At 37.1% G+C, this 20445-nt stretch overlaps 1 protein-coding gene across 3 annotated transcripts in view; it reads left to right on the forward strand.

The window, feature by feature from the left end:
- The first annotated feature begins 3401 nt into the window (after positions 1–3401).
- The window catches only part of LOC122071911 (MAG2-interacting protein 2), a 33790-nt gene continuing 16746 nt past the window's right edge, over positions 3402–20445 (forward strand). For 2 of the 3 annotated variants that reach the window (XM_042636384.1, XM_042636385.1), the window contains exons 1-9: positions 3402–3620; positions 3726–3774; positions 7309–7482; positions 11093–11294; positions 12805–13004; positions 13222–14230; positions 14620–15596; positions 16229–16317; positions 18321–18680. In XM_042636384.1, coding sequence (XP_042492318.1) covers positions 3537–3620; positions 3726–3774; positions 7309–7482; positions 11093–11294; positions 12805–13004; positions 13222–14230; positions 14620–15596; positions 16229–16317; positions 18321–18680 — 3144 coding nt within the window. In that variant the 5' untranslated portion in view covers positions 3402–3536. Of the gene's footprint in view, positions 3621–3725; positions 3775–7308; positions 7483–9818; positions 10587–11092; positions 11295–12804; positions 13005–13221; positions 14231–14619; positions 15597–16228; positions 16318–18320; positions 18681–20445 lie in introns of those variants that run through there. The other variant, XM_042636386.1, reaches the window with a different exon arrangement.

Raw genomic sequence — 20445 nt, forward strand, 5'->3', positions numbered from 1 at the left:
AGCTCAACATCAATAGCATCCACACCACCGTCCACTTCGAATGAGTACATGAAAGGATATCTGGAAGGGACACTTAAAGGATTATAGGACCAAACAAATAAGATGAAAGAGATCCTCTATGCATTCAGGTCTTTAGATTTTGACAAAAAGTAAAAATTTAGGGAATTATGTAATGCATAATTAACTTGGACAAGGCATTGTTAATTCTGTACTTTATTTATCCTTAAACCATTTTTTTTTAAATTTGGTATGTAATACTTTATTGTCCCAAAGGATAGTAATTTCTATTAGTATTTTAATGTTATTTATGTAATTATTGATTTAAAAAAATGTTTCTGAAACAAGCATTACCAAACGGCACAACTATCATTTTTCTATTCTAAAACTATTCCAGAAACAGATTCACCAAACAACCTTAAATCGTTTAAAAATGGCGTTTTGACACAGAAACTGAAATTTCCATTTTTTACAAAAACGATACCAAACGGAGCCTTATTATTTTCTGCAGTTGGTCACGTTACTTTGGAGACTTGGTCGGTTTTAAGTTTTCTAACCAACATCTATAATCCTTGCTAAAGCAATAAACAGAACACGAACTGAACTTGGCAGCTACCCGGGTTGCAGCCAAGTAGTTGCAACCCCATGGGTACGGATGGAAAATTCCATCCTATGAATGTATTGTCCAACCTACTACTTTCCCAACTGTTATCAAGGGTTGCAGCCATGGTTTTAGATATTGGTATTGATTGAGGCCGATCTGGATTGGATTTGATATTATCGTACAAAATACCTAATTTTTATAAAAGACAGATAAAATTGACCGATCCAATGATGCCGATAACTAAATCCTTGATTGCAGCTGATGAAATTTAAAGCATCATAATTCCTAATCAGATTAAAAGATCTTGCCAACATACCATGAATTGTTTCAATACAAGAAGGGGAAACGATATATCGTTTACCATCAATGACGTGCTGTTCCTAGTGGAGCTTGACGCAGCCATTGATACTATTCTTGGATGAATGAACAACCTTCTTCTTCTTCTTCTTCTTCTTCAATCGTTATCATTGTCATCTTCTTTTTCAGTGGAATTAGAATGGGCGGTGTGGCTTGCAGCAGCAAGAGGCAGTTGGGGACATTGGGAGAGAAAGAGAGGAGTTGCAGTGGAGCCTGTGCTTTTGGGATGGAGGTTGGAGAGGTAAGTGGGTTGGGGGTGTTGGGTATGGGTCGAAATAGGGAGTGATCGGTTAAGTTGGTAAAGTTATTCTTCTTTATTTGCAATCATTGGACTTGTTCCCTCCATGTGTTGCGCAATCAAGCCCCTATGGGCACTCTATAGGCAATGCACCCTATGGTGAGGATCTGGATCCTCATGGATTCTCTTTTATTTCATATATTTATTTATTTTGTAATTTGTAATTCTCTCATAGAATAATGAAAACCACACGAAAGGAGGAGGCAGCTGCCAGCTAGGGTCAGATCAAGGCAGGCCCAACCTTAGGGCTTTCAGGGTAGGCTGAGCCGGGCCTGTACTGATCTAAGAGGACCCAGAGTTGGGCTTGGAGTTTTAAAAAGCCAGCCCAATCCGGCCTCGTTGCATGAGAGAGTGCCAAACCTTTTTTTTTTGGGTAATTTATAACGCCACCCCCTGGAGAATGCCAATAGTAGAGGGAAATCCCCTCTCTTTCTCCAAATTAGACTCAGACCCCTTGCTGTTAGTCACTATTAAATGATGTTGTAAAATGACAATTTAGCCCTTATGAGTAAAATAACCTTATTATATTATTCTAAAAATACCCCTCTATTCACCCTTATCACTTTCTCTCCCTCGTTCCTTTTCCTTGCCTCAACCCTTCTTTGCTCGCATTCTGCAGTCCCCAAGAGCCTAAATTTGTTATGCAGGAAAACCCTAAAACCTCAAGTTGTTCAATTTACTTAGTAGACCATGAAGAGAGCTTGGAGAGTCTCCGAGGCAGCAAAGTTGGAACTGCTTATGCAAAATTGCTCTATAGAATCCAAGTCTAAGTCTTTGTCTTTGTTCACTCCACTCTAACATCTTGAGGAGCTCAAACCGCAGTTTCATCAGAGAAATCTCAGGTCAGATGCCTAATTGCTGCTCTAATGGCATCCCGAAGTTGTTTAGTTTACTCACGAAGAAGAAGCCTTTTATGGGCCTCATCACTGAAGAGGATATGACCCAAAAAGTGTCGGAATTGAAAAATAAATTGGTCGCTCATATTGAGGACTCCAAGAAGATCTCCTCACTGTTGGAATCCGGAGCTCCTTCCTTGATTCATAACTACTATAATGGATTTGGGTTGATTGAGCTGTTGGAGCAATTGGGTTCATGGCCTGAGTTAGCCGTAGAGGTGCCATTCTTTCTCCTCATTCCAATGTTTACGAAAGCCTTTGGATAAGTTCAATTCAATTGTACCTTCTAAAGATGTTTGCTTCTTCAAACTATAAAACCTACAACAAGAGGACAAGACTGCAAACACCAACAAAACAAATTTAATTTTTTACAAAGAGGATTTTATATACGAGGAGAAGAAACAGAGGAGATGAATGGGAAAATTTTGATTTGTTTAATTTGTTAAATTATAATATCCAGGTATTTAACTGGGGAAGGAAACAAGCTGATGATGTTGGTATACCAATGGTATCTAAGGAGTATGCCAAAGGAATTAGAATTGCAGGCAGAGATAATAATAATGTTGATCTATTGAATGTTTTACGGATGCTACTAATAAAGGAATCAAATCAATTTCTATACATAATGCGCTCATGGCTGCTTATATGTATAGCGGTTTGGCTAAGAAATCTCGGTCACTTTTTTGTGATTTAAAAAGAGAACCAGATTGTAGACCTACGATTGTAACGTACAACATTCTCATCTCAAATTTAAGGGCAAAATGGTATTTAGGAAAAAAAAGACCTGATGATGTTAGTATTCTTGGTATATTCTGTAACACTAAGGGCCCGTTTGGTATCATTTCTGTTCTAGAAACGCCATTTCGTGTCAAAAACGAAAATTTCAGTTTCTGTGTCAAAACACAGTTTTTAAACGAAAAAATGGTGTTTCAAAATTTCAGATTTTTATCGGGATTTTTTTTTTTTTTTTTATGTAAAATGGAACGAAACTGGGAAGTTCCGTCCAATCTTGTTTTTTCAGTTTTTTTTTTTCACTTTTTGTTCCAAAAAAACAAAAAGGGACCATAAGTGCACCAAGCAGAAGATTCTGTTTTTTCGTTCTAATAAAACAAAAAAACTCTAGAAACGTTTTTTTAGAACGATACCAAATGGAACCTAACTGACGGTAGGGGTCCAAGTACAATTTGGTTAAAAGAAAGGCGATGTCCCTCTAATATTGGCATTCAATTACCTTTTTTTTTACTTTTTTAATACATACGAATTGGGTCTTGATGAGTGAAAGCTTTTTCCATGAAACGAAGAGAAGACGACATTCACAAATTTTGAGCAAATGGGGTTTTGAGATCTCGGGAGGAGGAATCGCAGTTGACACAAAGATACTCCAATGGAGGAATCCGTTAGAGATGTGGTATTCGAGAAGCGTTATCATGCGTCGAGGCCTTTCTCTTCTAATTATCCTCCTCAGCAGGTACTAAACTTCATAGATTCTTTTCATTGCTTTATTTTCTCTGATTTGAAGGGAATCACTTTCCGTTGGATGCTTTGGCAATCTGATTAGGTTTTGAAATTTCAGTTAAATGACGGAGCTAGGGAAGGTTTCTTATCGTTTCTCTCTGCTAGAGGTATGCTTTGTTTTGTTGTTTCTGTATTTCCCCCCTCAGATTATGAATCAATCTTTATTATAGAAGCTAGACTGGAGGAATTGGTCACTGTGATTTCCTGGAGCTTTGTATAATACAATTTCATGGAATTTAGTTTCTGGGTTTTCCTGCTGAGCTTGGTTTATGGCATGTACCAAATTTCAATTTTTATCCTGGGTGGGTAGAGAAATCTTATTCTTGGATCATCTTTTTAATCTAATGTATCATTCTGTCTTGTGCAAGTTTGATGTTTATATGAATTGAAGCTTTTCGGAATTTATTTTCTCTTATCTACATGCCAATCAAATGGGCTGTCCTTGTTATTAATAAATTAAAATAAGTCAGTGGTTGCAGAAACATGGCTGCGTCACTGATTCATTACACATTCCTCTAGGAACTCTTTACCCCCCTTTTCCCTTACAGTAGTGAACTGAGTGAATAAATATACAAGTGGAGCTCATGATATGAAACTTCAACTACTTCATTAAGAGGTTCTGTTGTTCATTCATTATCATTCTCTTTGTTGAGTATATTTAGCCAAAAATTCTACACATCTAGTCCCATTTTTATAAGTTTCAGAAACTTGATATTTTCTATTCGTTCTGCTGGGCTTTTGATATCATCTACTAGTACTTTATTTGCCAGCCTGGTTTTTTCTAAGCCTTACACAGATTCTGGTGTTGTATTGGGAATTGTATTGCGCTTCTGAGTCTTCTGGATCCACTGTCTGCAGCCAGCTTAAGTGTTCAGATTGCTTTTACCTATGGCAGCTCTTCAGCTGATCCTGTTTGGCACATCCAGTGTTGAATATGCCCATGCTGCTTACCAGTACTGAAACAGATAGAGCACCGTCAGGGCTAAGACAATATGGTTTCCATCCTTCAGTTGCTGGGTATAAGTGGCTATAATTTTGTGCCTAGGTTGATTAGGAAGATGAAGAAAAATTTACCTTGGAAATGGATTTGGAGAGATTGCAAGGGAGAGTCTGGCATCTGTAGGGAGGTGTTGCAAGTAAATGTGGTTATGCAAATATGTTGGAAGAGAATAAACAATCAGTCGAGGGATGGTATGGGCCTGTGGTAAGGCATAATGAAGCAGCGTGAAAACTTCTTTAATGTTATTTGTTTAGATATGGTAAAAGTGACTCTGTATCTCTTTGAAAGGACAAATTGGTGCAGGATCTCTGCTTCAAAGACCTATTTGTACCCATTTTTAGAATTGCCAGAATAAAATGGGCTGCTGTTGCTATGATACTACGGACATATCAACCTTTCATTTGTAGACTGTTAAGTTATTGGTTGGTACTTCCCTCCTTAGGTTGATCTTCTAAGTTGCCTTAAGATGGATTCAATCTCAAGAATGGAGTTAATAGAAGGGTTTAGACTTTTGGAAATACAGGTACTTTTGGTCAATGCCTTCTGTGCAGGTCAGCCTTTGATATCTTCTTCATAGGATTTTTCAGTTGAGTCTCATTCCTAGCAGACTGAGATTTCTTTTATGGACATGGGATAGAATTCTGGCCTTTTATTTGAGAACCAAGCCCAATATCTGATTAATGTTTGTGTTATGTGCATGGGAAATGAGGTAGCAATGTTCATTTCCTCTTGCGACTTGCACTTTTCTTATGCTGGGACAGTGTGGCAAGAACTTATATTTGCAAGTTGATGTAGTGGGCTTTGGGCTTGAGATATTCTCTTCGATTTGATTCCTATTCCTTTCCTTTTTAGAGCTAGAATCAGTTTGATAGTATGTTAATTTAGGTTGGATTTTTATTTTAGTTGCTATGTAGGTTAGTTTCCATTTTCAAATAGTTTCCATTAATTGTTTGATTTTTCCTTTATATTAGTCATGTAATGGTTAGAGGAACTCAGTCTTTTGAATTGAATGAATTGAAAAAATTATGTTTTGGTTGGAAACGATGGCTGCCCTTGGTGGTTTTCTTCGTCCCCTTCTCTGATATTCTTCTTTCTTCCTCTCTATTATTCTGATTTTTCTCTTCTTATCTTCTTTATTTTCCCCTCTGAAATCTCTTCTTTTCTCCTTCCTACCACTCCTATTCTCTGTTGCTGTTATCGGTTCCCAGTTCTAGGCGAAAGTTGCAGCCCACGGAAACTGGGTTCTGCTCCTTTGTGGCTGATCTATTTGAGCCAAGGTCTTGAGCGAAGGGATCCCTCTCCTAGGTGACTCCACCCATTGAATCCTAGACCAGAAGCCTTACTCTGTGTTGAGGATCCAAGTCTGCTACTGAACTGCTAGAAGCTCCACCGCCAGGTTCTGTTTCAGGTTCCTCCCGCAGCCTTCCAACCTACAGATCCGATTGTTTGTCTTGTGGGTTTGCTAGAGCCCTGTCCTGAGAATCTCCACTTGAAGTTTCAGAGCAAACCGAGGCCTAGTGAAGAGTTTCTCTTGATCTGAGTTCTCCTAACTCTACCGCCCCTGTTTTGGTCCTAGGAAGAAGATAACAAAATCGTGAGTTGCTCCTTTTTTCTGTCTTTTAATTCTGATTTACCATTATGCCCTTCTTTTTGTCCCTAATTCTTTCATATCCCCTGTTCCTATTTTATTTCCTATTGTAGCCTCATCAAATTACTATTAATTCCTTTTAAGTCCCCTCTTCCAAACAGCTCATTAATAATCTGGACATTTACAAGTCTGCCACTCTTTTATTATTTCTGTTTATTTACAGTATTGCCACTGCCTTTGTTTCTTGAGTATTCCTATTTGGGTGGGCTATTAAGCGAACCGAACAGGATTTTCTTAAACCTTGGTTCTGCATTACAAGTTCTACTATCCTGCTGGCGTGGGGCAAAATATGTGTAAGTTCTAGTATTCTGCTGACATGGCTCAAATTGGGATAAAATGGTTCGTATCATATCTAAGCTGTTATCAGCAGCAATTTGCTGGTCTTTGTTGTTTGAAAGGAACCATAGATAGTTTGACAGCTATGCTGAACATACATACTGACCAGCCACTGAATTAAGGAGCTTGTGAATTTTTAGACTTCAGTGAATAACTAGCTTAGTGGAGTTACTCATTCTGATTTCAGGGTGAATCCACTTTTCTTTATTATTTCCTGGCCCTGACCGGCTTTTGTGAAGTTTTTTGTCTAGCTTCTTGTATCTTGGTAGGCTTATGGCTGTCTTATATGTAATGATGGGCAGTTTTTGGCATTTGTTCCTTTAATAAAATTTATAATGGGTTTGTTTTATTTTATTTTATTTTTATTTATTTATTTATTTTTTAAGTAATGCCCTTCACAGTTTCATTATTGGTCACTTAAGAGTGTCTACTTAAGATGTTATATTTTATTTATTGCTTTCTTGAGTGATATTTATGAGATGAAATGATCCATTATTTGTCTTGCTCTCCTAAATACTATTTTCTTGGGCATCTTTTGCTGTCATGCGACTTTTTATGATGTCAAGTTGACCTCAATGTGGCTATCATGATGCTTCAATAGAATTTGTTAATTCTGATAAAATATAGAACCACTGATCCATTGCTTATGAAATGAAGGTGTTAGTCAGCTAAAAGAGAAATGGAATGAATATAAGCGACCGAGAAAGCTGAAGAAGTTTGTATCCTTATTTATCTCTCCCAGTGGTCAATACATTGCTGTAGCTGTTGGAAATCAAATAACAGTCTTGCATAAGGATGATGATTACAAGGAGCCATGTGGCATTTTTACCAGTAAGGGCCACTCTGATTATTTTTTTTTTTTTAAAGAAATGTTAATGAATTGTGATTTGTGATAGTCATTTTAATAACAAATAATATTATAGACTGGCTTCATATAGATGTTGGTTTGCATGAAAATTTCTAAGTTATGTGAAATTAGGGTTATTAGTTGTAATTTGTTCGGTCGACCCTATTTAGATCGGAAAAGGCTCAGTCGCTGTTGTTGTAGTTTGTTATTTGTTTGATTTGTGATCGCAGTAATTGCTTTTAGCCCTATTCAAAATTGAGAATTTATGCACCTTAAATTCCAGCTGCTAATCTGACACACCTAAGCATCCTCATTTATCAGGTTGGAACTGGCAGTGCAAAAGCTCTGTGGAGTTAACAGTCAAGAATTTATTTATTTATGTAAATTAAAGAAACAGTGGCAACGTATTAATGGATCTTCTTGCGATCAAAATCAAAGTTTGCTACTTTTGTATTTCATATGCTTGGCCAACTACAGAATATGGTTATGTAAATGAAAACTTTGTTACTGATGGATCTTATTCTGTAGGAAAAAAAAAATGGTGCTGCTTTTTATTTTTTAAATATCATCTGTGTGGAGAACTACAGTTTATGGTAATAAATGGAAGCATGATTTTTCATTCAAAGTAAGAACTTAATCTTCAAAACTTCATTTAAGATGAAGAAATGACACTAGGGATTTTTTTCTGATTTAAAACAATAGTTGTGCAATTCATTTTCTTTATGTAAAATTACAACCCTGTTGATTTGGTCATTTGAAATTATGTGCTTTGTGTTTGAATGGTAAGCTGTATATTTACTTGTGCTATTAAATGGTGGATTGAACTTGTTGGATGTCACGAATACTTTTGGGATAGGGTAGCAAAAATGATCAAGAATATAATAACACTTTTGCTATTAAATGGTGGTTTGAACTTGTTGGAATTATTTTGATTCCCCCCATCACCCCCTTAGGGGTGTATCCTATTTCTTTTGGCCTTCCGATCTTGTATATTCCCCCCCTTTTCCCCTGTTTTTAAATTTTCATATTCACCAAAAAAAAAAAAAAAAAACCCAGCCTTGTCCCAACAAAATAGGGTTGGTTACATGGATCCTCTTTCGCCATTCCACTCTATTCAACGCCATACTTGAGACCTGTTTTAAGCTATGTATGTTTTCTCATCACTTATCTTAGAATCATCTTACGCCTATTACTCGCTCTTTTAGTTCCTACAATTTGAATCGTATCACTCTTTACTGGAGCATTCAAAGCATAGTGTCAAGACGACCCAAGGTGGTGGAGGGGTGGCTAAGTGCTTAGGTTACAAGTTTCTTGACTAGGTGATAAAGGTGCTCAAGTGTTATTTTTTATTTTCCCTCTTTTTTATCATTATTTATATGTTATATATACCTTGTTTCATAAAAAAATCAGTATTGTGACACATCAAGTTATAAAAAAAGCAACATTAAGCCACATTAAGTCATCAAAAATCAACATGAAGTCACATTAAGTCATAAAAAATCAACATTTAGAAAAAAATATTCTTGTTCTCTAATAAGTTTGACTATTCAAATGATTTTATTTTTACATGAGACTTCTTGTATTAGATAGAGCATAACACTAGCTTCCCAACAAGTCTAAGATTACTTAAATATAAGTCGTAATGACAAAGTTATGTTTTGATCAAACTTATTTTAAAGTGCGCGAATGCTGTTAAAATTGTTTGAATGAAAATAATTTTATGGACATCAAAAAAAAAAAAATTATTTTACCGCACTTTTGGTTTTTAGCAATGTTTTACCATATGATAAGTTTTATGAAATTTTGAGAATTGAGAAAAACCTAAGCATTAAATTTTGAAAATCGTCTTTACAACAAAAAATCCAGTTTTTGTTCTTGGATTAGGGGGTTGACTTTTTATCTTTTTGAAATTTGATTTTTTAAATATTTTATTGGATGGGTATTTGCTTATTTATGAATAATATATTAAGTAAATGAAATTAAGTGTTGTGCCTTGCCATAAGGCAACAGTCGCCTAGACCCCAGCTAGGCCGCCTAGATGCCTAGTCATTGCCTAAGTGAAGCCTTGACAACTATGATTTGAAAGGTCATTGTTGCATATGTACATACCAAATCTAACAACTTTTTATCAGCTCATGTATCTAAGCTACTCCTAAAATTAGTTCTAATTTGTTCATCCCTTATTTTAAGTAAAAATGATAAAAAACATATAAAGTAGTCCTCTTGCTGAATAGCATTTCTGCTTTTTTGTTGAACTTTGCTGAACTTCTTTTCCTGCTCTATTAGATTTAAGCAGGCTTCAACACCACCCCCCCCCAAAAAAAAAAAAAAAAAAAAGATTTAAGCAGGCCACTGTCATTGGGAATGTTATAATAGGATGTTGATGATAGTATGATACCGCAGTTCAAGCTTATTGGCATCTATATAATGGAGAAGCATGATGATGGGAATCCAATGGGGGTAAAATGGGAAGAAAGAAGAAAGAGAATCCAAATTATGTGCTATTTCTGTTTTAATTATAATAGGGTCTACACAGAGACTAGAAAACCACTTCTAACATTTTTCCCGACATCCATACTTTTTCTTTTCAATTCTTTCCTAATATCCAACTATGAACCTTAGCAGACCTGCTTTTTCACATTTTCACTGGAATACTAGGTGTCACTGGTGAACAAGCCAACTGAACCTACTATACCTGCTTAGAAAACCTACTTTGTCTCATTGAAAACCTATTTTCTTGAACCTTAAGTCAACCTAAACCATCAAGTTGGTACCCTCATTTGTGGGGAGCTTTGTAAAAAATTAATAAACAGCAACCATTCTCTTTGTACACTTGCTGATTGCTAGGAAAGGGTTGTTTTGGTGTTACTTGCACTCTTTGGCACATTTGTTATTGTCTGAACTGTAGTGCTACATCTCTTGACGACTATGATTACTTAACACCTTGCCGAGTGACTGTGATATGTAGCTATGTTGAGATCCCATTATCAGATGGTATTTTCCACCAGGAGGTTTGAGATCCCATTATCAGATGGTATTATCCTTCAGGAGGGTTGATATCCAAGGTCAATTACATATTTCTCGAGATGTGAGGCTCCCTCTTTTCAAAGATTTTTTTATTCCATGACAAATTTTCATGATATGCAATCGATATATTGGCATTACTATCGTCCAGAAGATTTGACAAGCTAAAAACTTTCCAAATGCTCTGTCAAGCATTCATAAAGTGCAAGCATATGGGTATCCATTTATCAGATGGTGATATCCTCCAGGAGATTTTTCATGCTGAAAAATTAATCGTGTATCTTTTTGCTGAACATTCTCCACTTGGCTCAGATAGGATAGAACTGTTTATGAGCTAAGCGCAAATAAAATCTTCATAGCATAAGAATGCTTTGAAGTAGATTACATATGCAGATGGCCAAACATTTGGATACTTTTTTTTTTTTGGTAGAACATTTGTATGCTTGTCAGTGTTAAAAAGGTAGATGTAATATGGCTTAAGCTAGCTATGTTCAATGTCCTTTCGATTATACAATGTCTAACCATTCTGGTTCAATAAAACCATTTCTCTCCTATATTCTTTACAACCAGATGACAGGATGTCTACATTCATACATGGAGCTTGGTCAGATTTCCATGATGTTCTTGGAGTTATTGATGAGGAAGATACCCTTTATTTCATCAAACCAAATGGAGATGATATAGCAAGGATAAAAAAACAGCAGCTAAAAATAGCTGTTCCGATCATTGGCCTGATTGCACAGAATGATCATGATGCAAAGAGTTCTTGTTTGTAAGTGTTAAATTTCCATCTGCAGTCCTGCAATATTTCAATTTACACAACACACAGATGCCCTTGTATGGTTTGGATTTTCATTTCAATTGCCGAAAAAGTTGGGAACATGGTTCAAGAGATTGGAATCGGTCAAGGATCAGCAGGTATCTAGAAACCCTGATCTGAATTGGCCAGAATCGGGATCGGTGTTGGCCAATTCCGATCTGAATCTGCCTATTCCTCCGATCCCTATTCCTCAAACACTGGTTCAGAATCAAGTTGATTCATCTTGCATCTAATATAGTCTCAATGCCTAAAATTTTTTTGCTACCATTGTGATGCAGTTCAGAGTTCTAGAAAAAATCTAGGGATAAGAGCTACAGTTACATCCGGGATCACTTAGAAATTAATAGAACAACCAGGATCACTTAGAAATTAATAGAACTAGAAGAATAATTAAAAACGTTTCAAACCAATGATCAGATCTAATAAAATTTTGGTCGAGTGAGAAGGGTAATCTGATCTATCTGTTGATATCAAAAGAAAATCAGATTAGGTTTTGTAGAAGTTTCCTATGGTGCTTTAGTTTCAAGATAAATTCAGTATTATTAGCTGCTCAATAATAATGTTAATTGATCTCTAATAACCAGATTTGGAAGATAGGATTCAGGTTCAGCAAGTATATAGGCAGAACAATAATTCGATGAATAGAGAGGAAATTAGAAGAAACCCAGAAAGAAGTAGTGAAAATAGAAGGAGTATAGGAAGAATATGAAGGATAAGTAGAAGGGATAAAAGGAAAGAGAATACCTGGTGAATTAATTGATCAGCTAGGAGGAGGAGGAGAAGACTGGACTGGACATATCTGGAAAACTAGTCTTGTATGCACAGCCAACAACACAAACTCTTAAGAAAACTCAATATTTTCTTTACTCAATTCATTCTCAATTGATTTCTTTCGCAGGTGTTTTGGGGGGGGGGGGAGTTAATACATATATATATGTATCTTTAAAATTACATAATTAAACCACAAAGGGAACCCTAATTTCTCTTGTATACGAAGGAAAAAAACCTTTTAAAATTCCTTAATTAACCCACAAAAGGACTCCTAATCACTCTTGTATACTAACTAAGAAAAGCAAACTCAAATCCAGACTCTGTTGTAACTAATCCTAATCCAACTCAAACCCTTAACTTAAACACTAAGACACTATTACCATTTTCTAACTTAATCCCGCACATATGGACTATAGATTAAACCCGTTACAATGAAACCTATGCAAATAAAAATGCCCCACATATATTATAACTACCTATAGCTTGTTTTCAGCTCATTTGGATTGCTTCCAGAACCTTGTGGGCCTTCCAAGCTTGCTCCCATGCTTCCATATGGGATCATATTGATTCAACGAGTCTAAAACAACTCCATCACATTGACTACACTAGTTTACTGGTTGTTTATATTTTTGAGAAGGTTTAAGACTTTATTTTCCTGTTTATATGAGTGGTGTTTACTCGTTTTTGGCAGGTGTGGCTTCAATATTCTTATGTCAGATGGTTTGCTTCATTATATTGAGGTTAGTCGGCAGTCAGATGCATCGGTTACCTCTATCCCCATTTCAAGTAATCGTGCTAGCCTGAAGAAAAACTTTCCTCCATACATCTCATGCCTGGACTTCCATTCAGAACTTTCCTTGCTGGTTGTTGTTGGTAGTGCTGGTGATAATGGTATGATTTTGTACCCATAATTATTTATTTATTTTTTGGCAGTTAATTCTTTTCCCAAAGAAATAGTACTTAACCAAAACATCCAAGAAAAAAAAGTACTTGGCACATTCTTTTCTTCAAGTAAGGAAATTTTATGACATGCCTGCTGCTAGAGACAAACATCTTATTTGACAGGGTAGTGTTTCTGCCTCATCATTTTTCTGTTTTTTTCTTCCAGGATTCTATTTTCTTTCTCTTGGGCGTATATCAAGGAATGCAGATCTAGATCTTGTGTTCCAAACTCCTAAGTTTGAAGGTTATGTCTCTGCACCAAAAGGTTATATAGGTGCTCTGTCAACTCCGAAAGTGCTAATCTCACCACTTGGAAAGTATGTCGCTGTTCTTGATTTAATGGGGGGCTTGGATGTTTTTAGCTTGGATTCTGAACTTTGTTCTCTTTCCATTATCGAATGCGGCCAGAGGAACTACTCACATACAACCAGTATCTTAAGTGGAAGAGAGAAATTTTACAATGATGTTGTAGATTTCACTTGGTGGTCTGATGAAATCCTTGTCCTTGCAAGGAGGATTGGTGTTGTCACCATGATTGACATCCCTAGTGGTGTAAAACGTATGGAGAATGATCCAGTATTCACTGTGTCTGTTTTAGAAAGAGTTCAGCAATGCCAAGGTTTTGTTTTTCTTTTGGAGAGTACATTATCAGATGCTTCACATGTTGCATCTGATTCTGTTGGAACTACCAATGTGCATGATATAGGGCAGACTGCTCAAGGTCAAAGCAGGTTTAATCAGTTAGATATTGCTAAATCACACTGGAGTTTGGTGTCATTTTTGGCGAAATCTGTTTCAGAAATGTATAATATTATACTTAGCAATCAGGAATATCAGGCTGCCATGGACTTTGCTAACCGACATGGGCTGGACAAAGATAAAATCTTCAAATCACAGTGGTTACATTCTAATCATGGAAGAAACGAAATAAACATGTTTTTGTCAAATATCAAGGATCAAGATTTTGTTCTTTCAGAATGTGTTGATAAAGTAGGACCGACGGAAGATGCTGTGAAAGACTTAATTGCATATGGTCTTCGTATCACTAACTGGTACAGATTTTCAGAACCGGAAACTGGTGATTGTAGGCAAATTTGGGATTTCCGGATGCGAAGACTTCAGTTACTGCAATTTAAAGACAGGCTGGAGACATTTGTTGGAATAAATATGGGCAGGTATGTAATCTCTCTGTAACCTACGCTTGAAATGAATGATAGAAATGAATGCAGTGTAAACGCTTTTTGTATTTGTATGATAACTGCTGTCCCATTTGGACTTCTGTGTTCCCCTTGAAGTAGGTGCCTCATTGTGTATCTCTTCATGGAGGGATGCTCTCCAATAAATTCCCTTGTTGTAAATATTTTTTTAGTGAATGGATTTTGGGTAAGGAATTTGCGACTGATCTTCTATTTAATTTAATTCCCTGACTTGGATATTTCATTTGATAATGATTCCGTTGGGTTTGCATACACATTTTTGAGTCCTCATATAAGGGACCTTGGTGTTGTGTTGCTTAGTGGTTTTACTTGTGGAGAAATGTGTTTATTGACATATTTTGTTGCAGGTTTTCTGTGCAGGAATACTGCAAATTTCGGGTTGTGCCTCTCAATGAAGCTGCTGTAAGTCTTGCAGAAAGTGGAAAAATTGGGGCCTTAAACCTTCTTTTCAAACGTCATCCATATTCTCTTGCTCCTTTCTTGCTGGATATTTTGGCTGCCATTCCTGAAACAGTTCCTGTTCAGACCTATGGGCAGCTTCTTCCAGGGAGGTCTCCTTTCACTGCTGCTATGAGGGAAAAAGATTGGGTTGAGAGTGAAGAGATGGTAAATTATATTAAAGAGTTTTCAAATAATCACGAGAATGTTATCCATACTAGAACTGAATTCATTCTGAATCAGTGCTTAGGGTTTGTTTGGCCTTCTATTGATGAACTTTCCCTTTGGTACAAGAATAGAGCTCGAGAAATTGATAGTTTGAGTGGACAGCTTGACAACTGCCTTCGTATGGTGGAATTTGCTTGTCAGAAGGGTCTTGAGGAGTTGCAGCAGTTTAGTGAGGACATCTCATACTTGTACTCGCTTATTTATACTGAAGGAATTGATGATGAAGTAAACATCACTATTAGTCTCACTGCATGGGAGCAATTGTCTGACTATGAAAAGTTCAAGATGATGCTCAAGGGAGTAAAAGAAGATAAGGTTGTGGAAAGGTTGTGTGAGAAAGCTATTCCATTCATGCAACGTAGATCTGATGCAATGGCCTCAGTATCTGGAGATCAAGGGATTGATGATCAGCATGTGGTAGGTTGGATGCCTGCTGACTCTTTTCTGGTTCGATGGCTTCTAGAGATATCTTCAGAAAATTATTTAGATATTTGCTTGATGGTCATCGGGGAAGGGTGCAGAAATTTCCAGATTGATGGCTTTTTTAAGGATGGAGTTGAAGCTATAGAATGTGCCTTGCGGTGCATATACCTGTGCACTCTTAATGATCGGTGGAATACAATGGCCTCCATTTTGTCGAAGATTCCACAGATAAGAGGTAGCGTACTCCACTTATAGGGTTTTGAAATTTTCTTAGTTTCCTGATTGTTAGCATAATTCAGATCAAAGCTGGAAAAGTAATTTATTGTTTTTGGGCTGTCTAGCTATAAAGAGTCTAGCCCCTGTTCACAGGTAGAATGAAGATCAAAATGCTCTGAGTGTTTGACACATGTCAATTTGAGGGCACTTTGGTAACTTCATTCACACTTGTGGGTTGCATTTTAGTTTCTCAGCTCCTTTTTTTGAGTTACCAAGACATTCTTATTTAGTGTTGAGGGTGTACAGATGGCTTAGTTTTGGTTGAGTAACATTGTGATTCCTCAATAGCATGACTTAGGGTTACCTGATGAGTCATTTCTGAAATATCTAGACTGGTGCTGATTGTTTTCTTCCAGTTTTTACAATTTTATTGTGGCTTGAGTTAGTTTCTGATTTATGCTGACACTTGGAACTGTTTACTAAATATACCGAAGCCTGAAAACTCATCAGAGATTTTGTTCGAGTTGTGAACTTTAAATGCCACATCACATTTTTTGAATTGTATCTTTTGTTTCTCTCTCTCTCTCTCTCTCTCACTCTCTCAATGAGAGATAATGTATTAGACCATGATGGAGCTTTCTGAACTGACAGATACTAATTTCCATCCTGCGGACCTGGACAAAAGAATTAAACTTGCAGAAGGCCATGTAGAAGCAGGGAGGCTTTTGGCATATTACCAGGCTCGTATATATTTTCTTTTCTATCTTCATGTCAGTGAAAAGGAATTTGAGAGTTCTTTTGTACCAGTATATTGTCACTGCTGAGTCCAGATAAAGCTATAATTTCTTGACACACTATTAGACAATAGTACCTTAAATTTCATACATTCGTGAAATCCTATCTTTCTCTGTTTCTAGTCCAGTTGATTTATGTGATACTCTTACAAGGTTCTCGACTGTTAGTCTAGTTCCTTCTGACTGGGGAGAAACCTGTGCTTGGATAAGAACCATACAGCTATCAAGTGAACTTCTCTTTGTATATCCTTGGTTACTTTTTCTGAGTTCATGAGATTCCTGAACTAGTGGCAGTGATGTCTTGTTTTCACAAAACTTACTTGTAGTTGACTTCTTTTTTTTTATTTGTTGGTTGTCATTTGTCAAATCCTCTACCAGTCTACAATCTAGTATGGACCCCTTTTTAGAAACCATTGACTAGTCAATAGACTGTATGGTTTTGATGATAGGAGTGAAATACTTGCCTAATGTGGTAGTCAAGGATTGAAGTATGACTCTCTCCTGTTTGATCTATCCCCATTGATTGACCCTATTACATGGTCTTGTGTGTGTTCTTAGTTTGTTTGACATCACATGGTCTACTTCTTATGCAGATGTACCATAAAGCAAGACATAGAATAAAGAAATAATCATCACCCTCACAGGAAAGAAGGAAAGCTTGACTCTTATTCACACTTTTTTATATAAAATGGATCACTGCTCTACTTTTGTATTATTGGCATTCTTAATAAAGCGTACCATCTTTTAATTCTCTTATTATTATAAGAAGGCAAAAGGTTATATATATGTGCGCGGCCTGCATTTAATACAGTGAGATGGGCATAAATGTCCATTTGAAATAAACCATAACACCCCCACTCCCCTATAAAAGGGGTCGATGGGAGGCAACTCCCATGCATGAATCCCTTCCCCTTTTAAAAAACTATGGGAAAATGGTATGTGGGGTAGTGTGGCCCCTGTGCCCAGACAAATGGGGGGCAAAATGACACCCTGGCCCCCATAAAATGCAAACTGAGTCCCTGTTGATGTTTCTTCGTTCGCCTCTATTGGCCCCCCTGCACGCACAGGGCCACGCTCCCCCCACGGGAAACACTGCCTCCAAAACTATATTTGATTCTCTTTTTAAATAGGCAAGAGAACTCTATTGATAGAAGAAAAAGCATAGAAGGGAAAGAATCTGCTTACCCCTTTCCTGCCAAAAGTGAAAAAAAAGCCTGCACAAATCTATATAGTCACTATCATCCTTTCAATAAAAAATAATACCTAATGAAGCAGCATCCCTTCCAAGACACTCAAATCAACCTATAAACAAGGTTATAGAACCTTAATCCTTTTGGACTCTCCACTTCTGCTACCTCTAAAATGGGGATACTGGTCAACAGTGGTTTTTTCTTTTCCCCATAACAATCTATTTTTCTGGATCATTATGCTCCTGTGATTTACTATCGTTTTAGCTGTAGAACATGTTGTCAAGTTGATGCTATACTTCTGTGCTTCTTCTTTGGATTTAGTTAAACAACTGTCTGATAGCATAACACATGTTCTGCATAGTAGTAAAGGTCGAAATGTTTTTACGGCCAAATTTCACAAACCATTTAGCAGTAGAAACATCTTGGACAAAACCTATCTTTCATGTCCTTCGTAGCCCAGGGTTTCTTTGGAAACAGAAACTATCACTCTAGCTTCGTCCAATTGGAAACAATTAGTAGTCTACAGTCCATTACCTTCATGTCTTGTTGTTTCTGTAACATGTTTTCCGGTATGGTGTGTTTAATGCTGTGCTGCTGTGTTCATGAGAATGTTTGATTGTATGACATGAATCCTGGATGTTGTGTATTCATGCCTTTTGTGACTTAAGAGGGGTGTAGTTATTGAAGATTGATCTAATTTGATACTTCTGCATTTATGCCTTAGGGCTTGACTTGCTTGTGTTTCTTGTTTACTTGCAGGTCCCAAAACCAATTAGCTTTTTCCTAGAAGCTGCTTCTGATGAAAAGGGTGTAAAACAGATTCTTCGTCTTATTCTCTCAAAATTTGGTCGTCGGAACCAGGGGAAATCAGATAACGATTGGGCAAACATGTGGCGTGATCTTCAGTGCCTTCAAGAGAAGGCATTTCCTTTTCTGGACTTGGAGTATGTGCTGATGGAATTCTGTAGAGGACTGCTAAAGGCTGGAAAGTTTTCTTTAGCTAGGAACTATTTAAAGGGAACAGGTGCAGTTTCTTTGGCAACAGAGAAAGCAGAAAATCTTGTTATTCAAGCTGCAAGGGAATATTTCTACTCAGCTTCAAGTCTTGCTTGCTCAGAAGTGAGTATGCATATTCCATTGAATAGAATTTTGATGTAGGATGATATGCTGAAACAGATCAACACTAATACACCTACATAATTCAAGAATCATAGTGACCAAAACTACAGAATGTATGGATAACATAGTTGTCACGGACTCTAGGCGATCCAAGGCGTTGGAGGGGGTCCAAACGTCCGCTTACGTAACCAAGGTGCCTGGATGCCTAGGCGACGCCTCGAAAACTATGATGGACAGGGTATGGATTAGTTAATAACTCAAAACCAAACCAATGGATGGCACTGATATTATAGTCGAAGGAGGGTCCTTCTATGCTGAGTTATTGCTGGGAATTCCAGGTTCATCCAATTGGGGGGGGGGGATGGGGAGAAATAACATATCAAAACCTCAATTCAATTGGATGTTTGGATTTTCTGGAATTAAAAACTAAAGGTCAAAACATGTTGCTGTCAGAAAACCCTATCGCATGCATTAAACAGGCTGGATAAATGTCAGAACGGATTAGTGGATTGAAGGGCAATAATAATCAGTCAGATGACAATAAGTCAGCACTGTTGTTACCTGGATGGGAGCCACGACAATGAAGAATGGCTGCTGGACTCTACTGAACCAGAATTAGAATTGAAAACAAAAGAAAAGATAGGAAGGAGGGATAAGGAAGGGCCTCTCACCATACAGTCTAAGACAGTAACTGACTCACTCAGCATACAACGCAAAGCTCATTATTTCAACATCCAAATCATGGGGAGGGTTCTCTCCCTTATCTTTATTAATAGATTGCATTTACAAGAAGAGAAAAATGGAAACTAGCATCCTGCACATGCCTTTAGAAGGCTGCCAAATCGTGTCTAGATTCCCACCACCCCTCTTTACAAATTAGAAAGTGGAAAATAGACCTATCAAAATAGAAGCTCAGCCCTTTTGTTATCAAATCAGAATAACACCAAAACAGTTACTATAAAATAGAAACTAAAGAAATAGGTAGTAAACAAAATAGAAACTAATCTATTTACCAAGATCTACCAAATTTTTTAACACAGAAGAAATCCTCTCATGAAATCTCTCCACAAAAAGGGCAGAATAGCTCCCACGAAATCTAGCAAATCTCCAACAGAACCTTCTCATGCAAGCTGTTTTCTCTTAGGGGCAGAACAAAGCTGGAACATGGGCTTAAGTATAAGCCATATATTATAGGGAAAATTACCTCATTACCCACTTTTATGTTTCACTTTAAAAAATTACCGAACTTGTATTTCAGTTAATAACAATCTCCAAAATCAAGTTTGGGTTTACAAAACTACCCAAAACAGTGATTCTTCCTCAACTATTTTTGTTCTTTTTCCATTTTACGCCTGACTTCTTGCACCCTACCTTCTCCAATTTCCGATCACCTTCTCTGCAACCCTCAACCAACATTCTCCTATCACAATGTTCACTCCGACCGAACAACAGTAAAGCGGGAACTTACCATTCTTCCTAGTATGACATGCTTGTCTTGAAGCGCTTTATCAACTATTGGTGGATCTGAGAATAGAACAAATCCAAATCCTCTTGCACTCCCTGTATTCTTGTATCTCATTATCACAGATTCCGCAACATCCCCATACATCCTGAAGAAATATTTCAAAGTTTCTTCACTGGTTTCCCAAGAAATTCCTCCCACGACCAATTTTTCTTGATCAGAATCCAGGACGAGTCAATCAACAAATCAAAACCCTAACACCCACAAAAGCAGAAACCTCAAGAAACCCATCTTGTCAGGGGT

This window comes from Macadamia integrifolia, chromosome 2 (assembly GCF_013358625.1).
Source record: "Macadamia integrifolia cultivar HAES 741 chromosome 2, SCU_Mint_v3, whole genome shotgun sequence".
Taxonomy (NCBI): domain Eukaryota; kingdom Viridiplantae; phylum Streptophyta; class Magnoliopsida; order Proteales; family Proteaceae; genus Macadamia; species Macadamia integrifolia.